This window comes from Dendropsophus ebraccatus, chromosome 5, assembly GCF_027789765.1.
Source record: "Dendropsophus ebraccatus isolate aDenEbr1 chromosome 5, aDenEbr1.pat, whole genome shotgun sequence".
Taxonomy (NCBI): Eukaryota; Metazoa; Chordata; class Amphibia; order Anura; family Hylidae; genus Dendropsophus; species Dendropsophus ebraccatus.
Window position 1 is genome coordinate 41,910,679 of NC_091458.1, and position 12,879 is coordinate 41,923,557.

The 12,879-nt window shown below is 43.6% G+C and overlaps 1 protein-coding gene across 3 annotated transcripts in view; it reads right to left on the reverse strand.

Annotated features, from left to right (window-relative positions):
* Positions 1-12,879, reverse strand: part of LOC138792470 (short transient receptor potential channel 4-like) — a 130,148-nt gene that overhangs the window by 20,492 nt on the left and 96,777 nt on the right. For 2 of the 3 annotated variants that reach the window (XM_069969942.1, XM_069969943.1), the window contains one exon: positions 6,848-7,178. In XM_069969942.1, coding sequence (XP_069826043.1) covers positions 6,848-7,178 — 331 coding nt within the window. Of the gene's footprint in view, positions 1-6,847; positions 7,179-12,879 lie in introns of those variants that run through there. The other variant, XM_069969944.1, reaches the window with a different exon arrangement.

Here is a 12,879-nt window from a genome sequence, read left to right on the forward strand (position 1 = left end):
CTGCAGTCTCCGTCTGATGCACGGCTGCCGGGGGTGTCCCGTCCTCTCCCCGGCAGCGCGCGCATCACACAGCTCCTAGTGCCGCCTGGGCCCTGACTTCCGGTACGTGCGCTCTCAGTACCGGAAGTCAGGGCCCCAGGCGGCACTAGGAGCTGTGAGATGCGCGCGCTGCCGGGAAGAGGACGGGACACCCCCGGCAGCCGCGCATCAGACGGAGGCAGCCGGAGACTCTTGTGACCGCAAGCGAAACAATGCTTGCGGTCACAAGAGTGCAGTGGCGAGGGGAAGGGGGCCTCCCGGGCGGCATTATAATGTGGGCGGCGTGGCATGGGCCCCCCCGGAGCCTCGGGCCCCGGGCGGCCGCCCAAACCGCCTACATTATATTCCGCAATTGCCTCCGTCCCCCTAATGGCGTCTCTCATGTTCCATGTACCGCCAGATTGTGGCTGCGTGATGTCACCGGCAGCCCTACATTGGTTGCGTACGGTTACAGTCACGTCCCTCTGGTGTGTGCTCAGTTCATGGCGCCGTCATGTTCCCCGATATGGCGACTTTCCCGCTCCCCCGACCCCAGCAGCCCGTCTCCAGGACCAGCAGCTAGAGCAGATGCAACAGCATCAGCTCGAGTCTGTGCTGCCCACAGGAGCCCCGGTGGCCTCTGCTCCCCCTCTGCAACACTACTATGGGGGATAATAAGGGGGAGCACAGGGAGATGAGGGGAAGGGGGAGCACAAGAGGATAATAAGGGGAAGCACAGGGAGATATTGGGGAGCACAGGGAGATAAGGGGGAGCACTGGGAGATAAGGGGGAGCACTGGGAGATAATAAGGGGGAGCACTGGGGGATACTAAGGGGGAGCACAGGGAGATAAGGGGAAGCGGGATCACAGGGAGATAATGAGGGGAAGGGGGAACCAGGGAGATGAGGGCAAGGGGGAGCACAGGGGGGTAATAAGGGAGAGCACAGGAGGATAGTAAGGGGAAGGGGATCAACAGGGGGATAATAAGGGGGCACAGAGGGAAAATAAGGCAAAGCACAGGGCATAATGAGGGGAAGGGGGAGCACAGGTCCATAATAAGGGAGAGCACAGGGGGATAGTGAGGGGAAGGGGAACAACGGGGGAATAATAAAGGGGGCACAGAGGGAAAATAAGGGGGAGCACAGGAGGATAATGAGGGGAAGGGGAGCACAGGGAGAAAAGGGGGATAATGAGGGGCAGGAGGAGCACAGGGAGGTTATTAGGGGGAGCACAGGGGAATAATGGGGGGAAGGGGGAGGACAGGGGGATAATGAGGGGAAGGGGCATATGAGAAACACAGGGAGATAATGAGGGGGAGGGGGATATGAGGAGCACAGGGGGATAGTGAGGGGAAGGGGAAGAACAGGGGGATAATAAGGGGGGCACAGAGGGAAAATAAGGAGGAGCACAGGGGGATAATGAGGGGAAGGGGAGAACAGGGAGAAAAGGGGGATAATGAGGGGAAGGGGGAGCACATGGAGGTTATTAGGGGGAGCACAGGGGAATAATGAGGGGAAGGGGGATATGAGAAACACAGGGGGATAATAAGGGGAAGGGGAATATGAGGAGCTCAGGGGGATAAGGAGGGGAAGGGGGATATGAGGAGCACAGGGGGATAATGAGGGGGAGGGGGATATGAGGAGCTCAGAGGGATAAGGAGGGGAAGGGGGATATGAGGAGCACAGGGGGATAATGAGGGGAAGGGGGATATGAGGAGCACAGGGGGATAATGAGGGGAAGGGGGATATGAGGAGCACAGGGGGATAATGAGGGGAAGGGGAATTTGAGGAGCACAGGGAAATAATGAGCGGGAGGACAAGGGGTGGTGTGCTGGACATTGTGCTGACCTTCCTCAGCTGTCCCGCTGTCAGCGGCTTCATAGAGAACAAATGTGAAAAAGGTACTGGAGCGTCCCCATTCCAGTGATGGTTTGCATGATAATGTCTGTATACAACGGTGTCCCCCTGTATATGGAGGAGATACATAGAGGGGCAATGACCTATGGGTCCAGGATAATAATACATGTATATAAAAGGAAGGCTGAGATTGGTGCCCCAGATGAATGGAGGAAAAGTAAGTGGACCCCCTTCCACTCCCCCTGTGATGTAAGTGCAGTATAGTATCTGTGTATAAAGCACCCAGCGCCTTACTGTGAATGAAGGTGATACATGTGACTCCCATTGGGTGTGTCTTTGAAAAGGGGTGTGACTTATAAAAGGGGCGTGTCATAATTATTGTTCAATTATTGTTACCGTGGCAACATGTACGATTAACCGCAATAATAATTTAGGCCATTATCACCCAGCCCTACCCCACGGCATGTTTGTGGTTTTATGGGAAATCCTATCCCACTGATCCCGTGTATCCTTGGAATCATGTGTCACACTAAGACAACCTTGTTTTATATGAATCAAAGGGTGCCCCACACGTACGCCAGCCATATCCCCGCTCACCTGATGGACAGGCAGGGTGTGGCCTCCTCCCAGGCCAGATTTAACATGGTTTACGCCCCTTATCTATACTGGGCCAGTCTGGGCAGAGTGAAGATAAATGCTAATTGACCAGCCATACACACCCCTGTATACACCCCTGTACACACACACCTCTGTACACTGCTGCAGCACTGATCTAAGGGCCCACCTACCAAAGCAGAGCAAGAGGAGAGCATTGAGCACCAAATAGACCACTGGAACAGTGACATTAAAATCAAAACTGACACCATACAATGACAAGCATTACCTATATAGTTGCTGATGATCTGCAGCCAGTGCTTTGCTATTAAGCAATAAAAATAACATTTGCTTTTCACTGCTTCATTTTTGTGACACATTCAGCTAAAAATACTGAAAGATGTGAAGGTTGAAGGTGACGCTGCTGAGGTAAGCATTATTATTTTTCTTGTACTCTAATCCAAATCTTTAAATTGTCAGAGATAAATTGAGTTCGCGGTGGTGTAAGGCTGATCTAAAGCCCAGCATGTAACGCTAAAAACAAACTATGGAGACCTCCAGCTGAGGAAGGGAAAGCAGACTTTTAAAGTCTTCATTAAAATCTTTCTAGGCAACAGATATAATTGTACATTTTCCCATCCGCCAGATCACACAGTCCAGTAATCGCAATATATATTGGAGCCGTAGAGCCTAGTATAGTACTTTCTTGTCGTATAAGAAGTTGTATGTTGCACAGTGGCATCTACATTTTTTACTGAGGTTTGTTTCTCTCGATAGGGCGGATATTCATCAATCCTCCAGGGGAAATAGTGGAGTAGATTAGAGGAACAGATGGAAGGAAGAAAAGTGCTGCTGTCAGCTGTAAAGATCTATTCTTCAGTCCCCAACTATCTATCTATTCTCTATACTGCATTCTATCTCTATCTCCTGTCTCTCTTATCTATCTATCTTCTATCTATCTATCTATCTATCTCTATCTATCTCTCTATCTATCTATCTATCTATCTATCTATCTATCTATCTATCTATCTCTTATTATCTATCTACTGTATCTATTTATTACATAGCATGCTGGTGCTCTATGCCTTTCTGAAGCACAGTGGCCGGTGGCTATGAAATGAGCAGTGATGTGTACAGTACTGTATACATTGGCACTTACAAGAGTCACTGGACCAGACACTCTTGCACCTATCCTGGTGTATATTCATGTGCTCTTGCATGTGTCATACAGATGTATAACATAGATTTAATTTAAAAAATCTCCTTTTTTTTTAATTTATTTCTTTATTTGTTATGATTTTACATTTTTTTTCTGAATATATATATTTAATTATTTATTTTTAATTACTTGGCTGCCGTCTTGCCTGAGACATTTTAACAGCATTTAGAGATATGCTTTACAGCAAATCTAAAGGGCATAATAGTCTGAAGAGGACTCTTTTCACTGCTGTGGGAGAGGTTTCTAGGCATGCTCTGTGAATGGTATGCTCTCTCATACAGGGAGGAAAAGGGTGTCCGTGGACCCTGAACATTAACAATTGTGGTCCTGTGTTATCTATTTATTGGTGACCCTTGTGAACCTCCCTGTCATGATAAGAAGGACACTGCTAAGTGATCTCTACAGGACAGGAAGTGTCAGCTAATTATTAGGCCTAGTGGTCAGACTTAAAACTGCAAGATTTGGGGACTATTTTAGGGTGCCTTCACACATACCGGATTCGCAGTGGATTTCACGCTGCGAGTTTGCAGCGTAATCCACTGCTAATCCATATAGTGTGAAGTTCAATGGGGTTACATTCCCACAGCGGAATTTTCATTAGAATTTTCATCGAGTATGTAATTCCGCCCCTTTAACCCTCTGCAACCCGCTGCCTGGAACATACATTACCTGCTCGGCACCGCAACTGCGTGTGAGGCTTCCGTCGGTCCCCATCAGCCAATCAGTGCACGGGCAACACTGATTGGCTGATGGGGACCAACGGGAGCTTGGAGCTTCACACGCAGCCGGGGTGGGTATGTAACCCCATTGAACTTCACACTACATGGATTTTTAGCGGATTTCGCTCAATGTAAGAAAAAGAAACACCAAAAATTGTTAAGTAAATATGTTTCAAATAAAAACTTGATTTAAACGATAGGTCATTACCTATTAGGGTAATTTGGGAGGAAATGGATACAGTACTGCATGTACAGCCATCTATGGTAGTGTACAGAATCAGCGAGCCATGGATAAACAGGTGTCCCTTCTCCAAGTACACTGCCTGGAATGCTACACTAATAACACAGTGCAAAACATTGTGCTCACTTAGCGCTTACATCTGTAAATAAAGGAGTAGAACTTTTTTTTAATTCAAGGCCTATTTGGAAAATTGCATAATTTCTCTATTTAAAGGGGAAGTATCAGCAGGTTAGACGAATGTAACCTGCTGATAGCCCCCTATTGAGCACAGTGCGCCAAAGAGGAAGGTACATGTCTTACCTGCCTTCTCTGCGCCTTTTCTGTGCAGTTAGCAGTGCTCCTATCGGTGCTCCGAACAGAGGATTACACTGCTAACTGCAGGGGAATGATGCTTAGGAAAAAGGTAAGAGACATACCTTCCTCCTCGGCACCCAGTGCGCTATAGGGGGCTTTCAGCAGGTTACATTCGTCTAACCTGCTGATAGTTCCCCTTCAACATACATTAGTAATATCCAGCTTTATCCTGTAGGAAATCAGTAATGATGTTTTTAGTATTCTTTTGAAGCGTAATGGATTTCCTTTCCCCCAGAATGCAGATGCGTTTCTATTAACCACCATTATTATTGGTATGGGCATTAAGATCAGCTTGGTATTAGCTCTCACACATATAAAGGCAACATCTTTACCTCCCACATAGTGCTGTTAGATTTATTTTTTTAATTGAACACAGTTAGTCATTGAAGTATAGGAATTAAGTGTACTGTGCACCTCGGAATCCAAATATAGAAGCCTAATAGCTTATCACTTGGGCTCATTCGTCATCTGGTTTTACTCAGGAGTTACTTTTTCCTGTTACATTGCAATGCTTCTTCTAAACCTTTATAAAAAGCAAGCAATGCTGTCCTGCTGGATCCCTCTTTCCTTTTGGACAATAAGCAATAGGATTTTGTCAAAATAACTATCTATTGTACTTTTCTTTCTTGCAAAATCCACCCCTGCAGCTCCTGATATTCTGAGACGGACCCAGACACCAACATTTGTTGTTAAAGTGACCCTGTCACCCCCTTTTTGCATTATGACTTCTCTACACAGGTGTAAAGGCTAAATTTTGCAGTTTTCATACCTTATTTTATATCATACGTCATGGTGCTTGTTCAAGTAAAAGGTGATCTTTTATCATTTGTGGATTGTGCTACCTTGGCGGGGCCTTGAGGCCACAGCATCACTTAGCCCCCCCTACATCACCACAGTATCCACGCCCCTCCATGACATCATCGACACATAAGCCCTGATGAGGTCATGGAGATGTAGGGCTACGGGGGCGATGTGAGCAGGGCTAAGTGGTGCTGTAACCATGAAGCTCCACCCAGGTAGCACAATCTACAGATAATAAAAGATCACTTTTTACTGGTACAAGCACCATGACGTATGATTTTAATTAGTGTAGGAAAACTGCTAAATTTACCCTTTACACCTGTGTAGAGAAGTCATAATGCATTAAAGGGGGCACAGTGTCACTTTAATGGTTCTCAAGTGTTATTTTTACAAGCATGTTATAATGTGGAGTAAATATTATGCAATAAAGGTCTAAGCACTAAAATATAGCATCAACATATAATAAAGTCAAAACTGAAAAATAACATGGCCGTTATTTTCAGTCTTCTATGATTTCTATTAAAGCCTATGAAAACAATGGCTGTTCGTTCACCCAATGCATAGAATAACGTCCATTGTTCACAGTGACTGTCAAATTATTGTTCAGGACATTTATTGGCGGCTATTATTTAGCGAACAACGACTGTTATTTTCAGTTCACACACAGATTTTTCTTTTGGCCGTCCTTTCCCCGTTTTTTCAACAAAATTTTGTAGACCTTTAATAATAGCCATACCCTAAAGGGTGTTGAAAGCGGCCATAGTTCAACCCAAACTTAAATAATGTACTGACGGCCGTCATTGAATTGACGACCACCATACTATGCAAAACAACAGCCGGTATTCAAAATATATGACCTATATAGGTCTCTTTGTTGTTGATAAATTTTCCGATTGATGTTAAATTACCTTATTTTCTTCATATAACCCTTATACACAATTTTTTTTTTTTACTTTCGTGCTATCCTATATGAAAACATGGTTCAGTTCTATAAACCTTTGATGAACAGTACATATCATGTATTGCATTTAGTAATTCATTTACCCAAAACCCACGGTAATATCATCCATTCAATGGGGGCAGGTGCAGGGCCCGGCCTGTTGTTGTTTTCTCCGCTCTGTGAAGCTCGTAGCAAAAAGAACAGGAAAGTCAAATGCGATGCAGTGTGGCAGATAAATTTGATAAATGGTTTCCTAATAAAGAGTCCGAGGTTGCTTTTGGGAGCTATCAAGTAACAGGCAGAGAAGACAGGGAAAAGTAGTCCTATTATTACACATGTCGCCATCTTCACTGCCCAATGTCTTCTCCTCCAGCCAGGAAATTCATCATACCAGCGGGAAGCAAGCAGCTGCTGACAGTTAGGTTGAGCGACAAACTGTGAAACACAAAGAGAAATAGAAGAAGAATTTACATCAAAGTCAGAAAGTGAACATGTCACTAGACCAGTGATTTTCAACTAGTGTGCCGCGACACATGGTCGGGTGTGCCGCGGGGAAAGTTCCCCAAACTATGGTGCCCCTGTGAAACAGGAGAAAACAATGGGGGAGAGAAACCTGGGGATGGGGGAGAAACAGGGGAGAGAAACATGGGGATGGGGGAGAGAAACAGCGGAGAGAAGCATTGGGGAGAGAAACATGGGAATGGGGGAGAGAAACATGGGAATGGGGGAGAGAAACATGAGGATGGGGGAGAGAAACATGGGGATGGGGGAGAAACAGGGGAGAGAAGTTTGGTGGAGAGAAGCAGGGGGCAGAGAAGTATGGTGGAGAGAAGCACAGGAGAGAAGCAGGGGGGAGAAGTATGGTGGAGAGAAGCACAGGAGAGAAGCAGGGGGGAGAAGTATGGTGGAGAGAAGCACAGGAGAGAAGCACAGGGGGGAGAAGTATGGTAGAGAGAAGCACAGGAGAGAAGCAGGGGGGAGAAGTATGGTGGAGAGAAGCACAGGAGAGAAGCACAGGGGGGAGAAGAAAACAGGCCCAGGTTTCACACTGAGTGAGTATAAATACATTTAGAATCTGTATTATTAACTATATGTATAATATGTACTGTTTTAGTGTCATTTTGTGCCATTTTGGTTGGTGGTGTGCCCCGGGATTTTTTAAGTATAAAAAGTGTGCCGCGGCTCAAAAAAGGTTGAAAATCACTGCACTAGACATTAAAAAGCCTATCAACAATAGGCAATCCAATTTAGACTGGTGGGAGCTATTTGACACACATGTTCGATTCCTATTGAAACCACAGTGAAAAGTACAGCATGTGTTATAATGAGCTGATGAGTTGTGGTTCTCACCCAAACGTGGCAGCGCCTTGAAATAACTTAAGGGGTGACTAAAATAGTATTCCAACCAATCTAATATTAACCAATGCGAGAATACATGAGAATGAAAAATGACAGTACAATTGTGTATACTACATTACCTGTACATGGTGTTTTACTCTAGATTTCCATAGCCTTCATTTCTAATTAAGCGAGTGGGTGAAGACTAGCTGATATGCTGTCTCCAATAAAAGAGAGAGGGGATTTTTCATCCCTGTACACTCTTAGAAGTAGAAGCAGCATGGAGAACAGTTTAAACTGTGAGCCAAGCACTAGGGTGAGATATACAGACTTGTTCATCTTACCGTTTCTTTACTTTAGTTGAGCACTGCACTTTCTCATTAAAGAAATTTGATACATTATTACAACAATTTATCAGAACACTGAAAAGACTTAAAGTGTCACTGTCATTTCCCATAACTTTTGACATGTTATAGAGACATGTCAAACCTTTTAATTGTTCTGGGTCTGAGTGTTCAGACCCATACCGATTGGGAGATAGAGCCGGGACAAAACCATGCTAAGCGCAGTCCTCTCCGGGCTTTGTCACGTGATCAGCTGGACTTATAATGGAGCTCTGTGGAGCCTGACTGATCAGTCTGACTGATCATGTGACACAGAGCTGGGAGAGGACAGCGCTTAGCTCTATCTTCTGATCAGTATGGGTCTGAACACTCAGACCTGGACTAATCAAAACTTTTAACATGTCTCTATGACATAAAAACAGAAAGTGCAACAGCAACCTACAGGTGCAAGTGCTTACCGTATCTGCTCCCACCGGCATACACACGACAAAAACCTGCTCTATAGATATTAAAAAATGAGGATCTTAGCAAACTATTTAATCAAACAGAGTGTACCATCTCACCACGTTAAAGTGTCCTCAGAGACATGGTTCTACTCTAGCACTCTCACTCTAGCAATGGCTTCTCCAAGCCTAAATAATCCTACAACTGAGCAGATAGGAGCCAAATCTTTATATAAAGCACTTACAAGACATGGGTGGAGTACACGCCAACAGGGGGTAGCCACACACCCCACATTCAACAGGAAAAAAAAGCAAAAATTGGCCACACCTCTATGCCTCTGTTCACACTGCAGGTTGCAAGCTGCATGTGGCTTAAGTACAGACAAAATACAAAAAGTGCAACAACAACCTACAGGTGCAAGTGCTTACCATATATACTCCCCCTTGTGTGTATGCTATTTTATGTGTGTATGGGATTATATACGGTAAGCACTTGCACCTGTAGGTTGCTGTTGCACTTCCTGTCTTGTTTTTTTTTTTTTTTTCTGAACATGCAGTGTACTTTCTGTTTTGTTTTGTTTTTTGTCTGTACATGCAGCATTTATGCTAACCAGACCTTAGAGAAGCTAATGAAATGTAGTACATGTATAATGCCTGTTAGATTGTTCAACCAAATACAATGCAAAGCTTGAGACAAGTGGCAGCCAAAGGTGTAGAAAAATGGACCCTCTTTTGCAAAGAGCAACATGTAGTAGTGCATTTACTTCTGAGCAGAGGGAGTGAAACCTGTGTAAATGCACCGTGGACATAGCACCTTGAATCCACAAAAGGTTTATGTAGAAAGGTTTAAAGCAGAAACAGGTGTAACAAACAATGGACGTTCGGTTCGGCCATTAACATAACAGAACATTGCCATGGCAAATGCCCTCATTAGAGAAGACTGATATATGACAGTTATGATCAACCATGGCTCTGCGGCTGTAGCTAGAATACTTATTCTCTGAAGGATTTTAGAAGCTAGCTGAATCATACAACCAATGCTTAATCTTGTATGGGTCTGTGTAGAAAAGTGATATGCTCAGTAGCTCACAATTTCTTTTATTAAAGCAGGTAAATGCTTGTATTTTGCTTTTACTTTTTCACCCGATCTTTATAATATATAAAGCTGTTTACTGTAGAGGAGCATTGACACCTGTCAAAATTACAGGTGTCTCTTCTTCTCTGCGGGGTAGTGTTACAATACTCCTTGCTCCCCACTCTGTCCCAGCCCCCGGCAGCTTCATCTACACTGCAGATGCAGACCAATACTTTAAGGTTCACTAAATGGTCACTAGAGGCTGCAGTGCAGATGAAGATGCCAAGACACAGACCAAAGCAGGAAGCTTTAAAGCTGCATTCACATTCACACACAAAGAGAAGGGGCAAACCTGATAAAATATACAATTTTTTTCTAATTATACTGAACTTTTTTGGCCCCCACAGAATTATAAAGCACCTTCTATCAGGTAACGAATTGAATGATTCTCAACCTAGTTATTTAATTTCAGTTAATCATGTGTTCACCTATTATAAATACATTATTCAGCTCAGTAATTTCTCACATAAATTGAGTCATAGACACATGATAACAGTAGTTTTATATGACAATGTCAAATTTAATTTGAAGCCTTCATCATTTGCTTTAATAGTTCTATTAAAAGTCTCAGTGTACGGCACAATTCGTCTCAGTTTTACATGTGAAGTTCACAGACTTACTTTCTGCTTTAAAAAGCTGTCTTTTCCAATTAAAGTACTCACAATTAGCTTAATGAAAAATAAAAATAGTTTTGTTATATGCCTATTCTGGTCCTGTCCACCTCCATCCTTCCCTATGGCAATATTCACTGCAGAAAGAAGTTCCTCATCCGGCAGTGTTATAAATGATGGGGTGATGGTCTGTATCTTTATCATTTAACAAAATGTTCCACATGTCAAAAGTTTTGACCAATCAGGATCTAAGTGTTTAGAACCCCACCGATCATTAAGGCCTAGAGATGAGCGAACCTCGAGCATGCTACCGAACCCGATCGTTCGGTATTTGATTAGCTGTGGCTGCTGAAGTTGGATAAAGGTCTAAGATGGTCTGGAAAACATAGATATAGCCAATGACTATAGCCATGTTTTTTACATAGCCTTAGGGCTTTATCCAACTTCAGCAGCCCCCGCTAATCAAATGCCGAATGATCGGGTTCGGATGGACTCAAGAATGCCTGAGGTTCGCTCATCTCTATTAAGGCCCTATTACACAAAGCGATTATTATCAGCTGTATTTGGCCAATTATTGGCCATTATGGGCGATAATAGCTTAGTGTAATTAAAGGCAATGAATCATGCCTAATTCGTTTTGCATAACAAAGCGAATTGGAAGCCCAATTTGCAGCATGAAATCACCTTCCATCCATGGCACCAGGTCCCCAGAGGGTTATTGTCTATACCTACGGAATAACCTGCTTGGCCTCCTAATGAACCCCTTATGGAGACAGTGTCTTTTAAAAAAAATTTTGAGGTACAATTTAAATACTGTAGGATTTTTTCTTTATTCCCTTAGCATCTATCCTGGGAGTGTATCGTAACCCTGAAGAAACCTAACTGTGAGTATCTACTCTTATCCCATACTGTTGATTACTGTCCCTACCAGGGTCATCAAGTGCACGGATTATTGTATATACTTTTTTTTTACACTTTTATGTTTTAATTATGGAGAATAAAAGTTACATTTTAATGTTACACTACCAATATTTTGCATTGAAGAGTTGGTAATCTTGCTTTATAATATTGCTCGCAAAATAAGTCTAAGGCATGCAAGCGCAAGTGCAGGCTCAAAATTAAAGAAAACTGCGATATTTATTCAATGCAATGAAATAATAACAACAAATAAATAATGTGTATGTAACCCGATAGAATCTCATGTGGTCTTGACAATTCTGTAAAACTACATGGTAAATGTTTATTGTTGGTAAAACATTGTGTGATTTCCCTTTAAATCACACCTGGCTAATCATATGGACTGAGTTCAGAGAGTGCACTGCACGTTCTTTGTATACTGTATTTATAGACAGAAGTGGGAGTTTCCATATTGATTATATCATCAACATGTATGGAATGTTTTAACGAAACAAATGGCATCCATCTGTTAAACATTGATTCATATGTCTAATTATGTAAAAGGCAACAACCTTTATGAGGATTCCAATAATCCCATGTTACCGAGCTAAGCGCATCTCTAAGGCTTATGTCACACTGCGCCAGGGAGTGAGTTGTAGCTACACATCATCATGCTGCCAATGGGATGCCAGTGTATACTGTGGCGTAATGCAGAAGATCTATGCACTCTAGTGATTATGCTCAGGCTGTTTGTCTCATACGTATACTTGTATTTCTGAAACCCTGTTGCTGTTCTAATTGTAAAAGAAAATGTGTAAGTAATATGACATCTTCCTATTAGAAATGAGCAAAACTACTGTAAGTTCAGGTTCATGAAACAACGAGGGGGAAATTTATCATTATTGCGCCCCTGGTGTAAACCAGCGAGAAGGCTCAGTTCTGCCCCTTTCACCTGGTGTACGCCTGCTGTATGCCCTGCTTGCCTAAAGGGCGGGGCGAGGCAAGGTGAGGAGAAGCGAGGCATCCTCCCGCACCTCATTTATTATGATTAACGTCTAGAGGCGTACCTCATTTATTATGATTAACGCCTAGAGGCGTGCTTCTCTTAGTGAATCTGCAGAAAAGCCTCATTTGAGAGTCTAAAAACACGGGACTAGCTAGATATCCCTCCGGGAAGGACCCAGCCAAGGAGTGGCTACTGTAGGGAAACCACCGAAACCACCATATTAGGTGGCCCTATACGTCAATGTAATGACAAGGGAAAAACTAAGGCCAGGTAACCATCTACATACAGCTGTTTCGGGGTGTTGCCCCTCATAGTGTGCAACAGGATTCTGGCTATGTGGGAGCAATGCCTGGTAGAGCCAT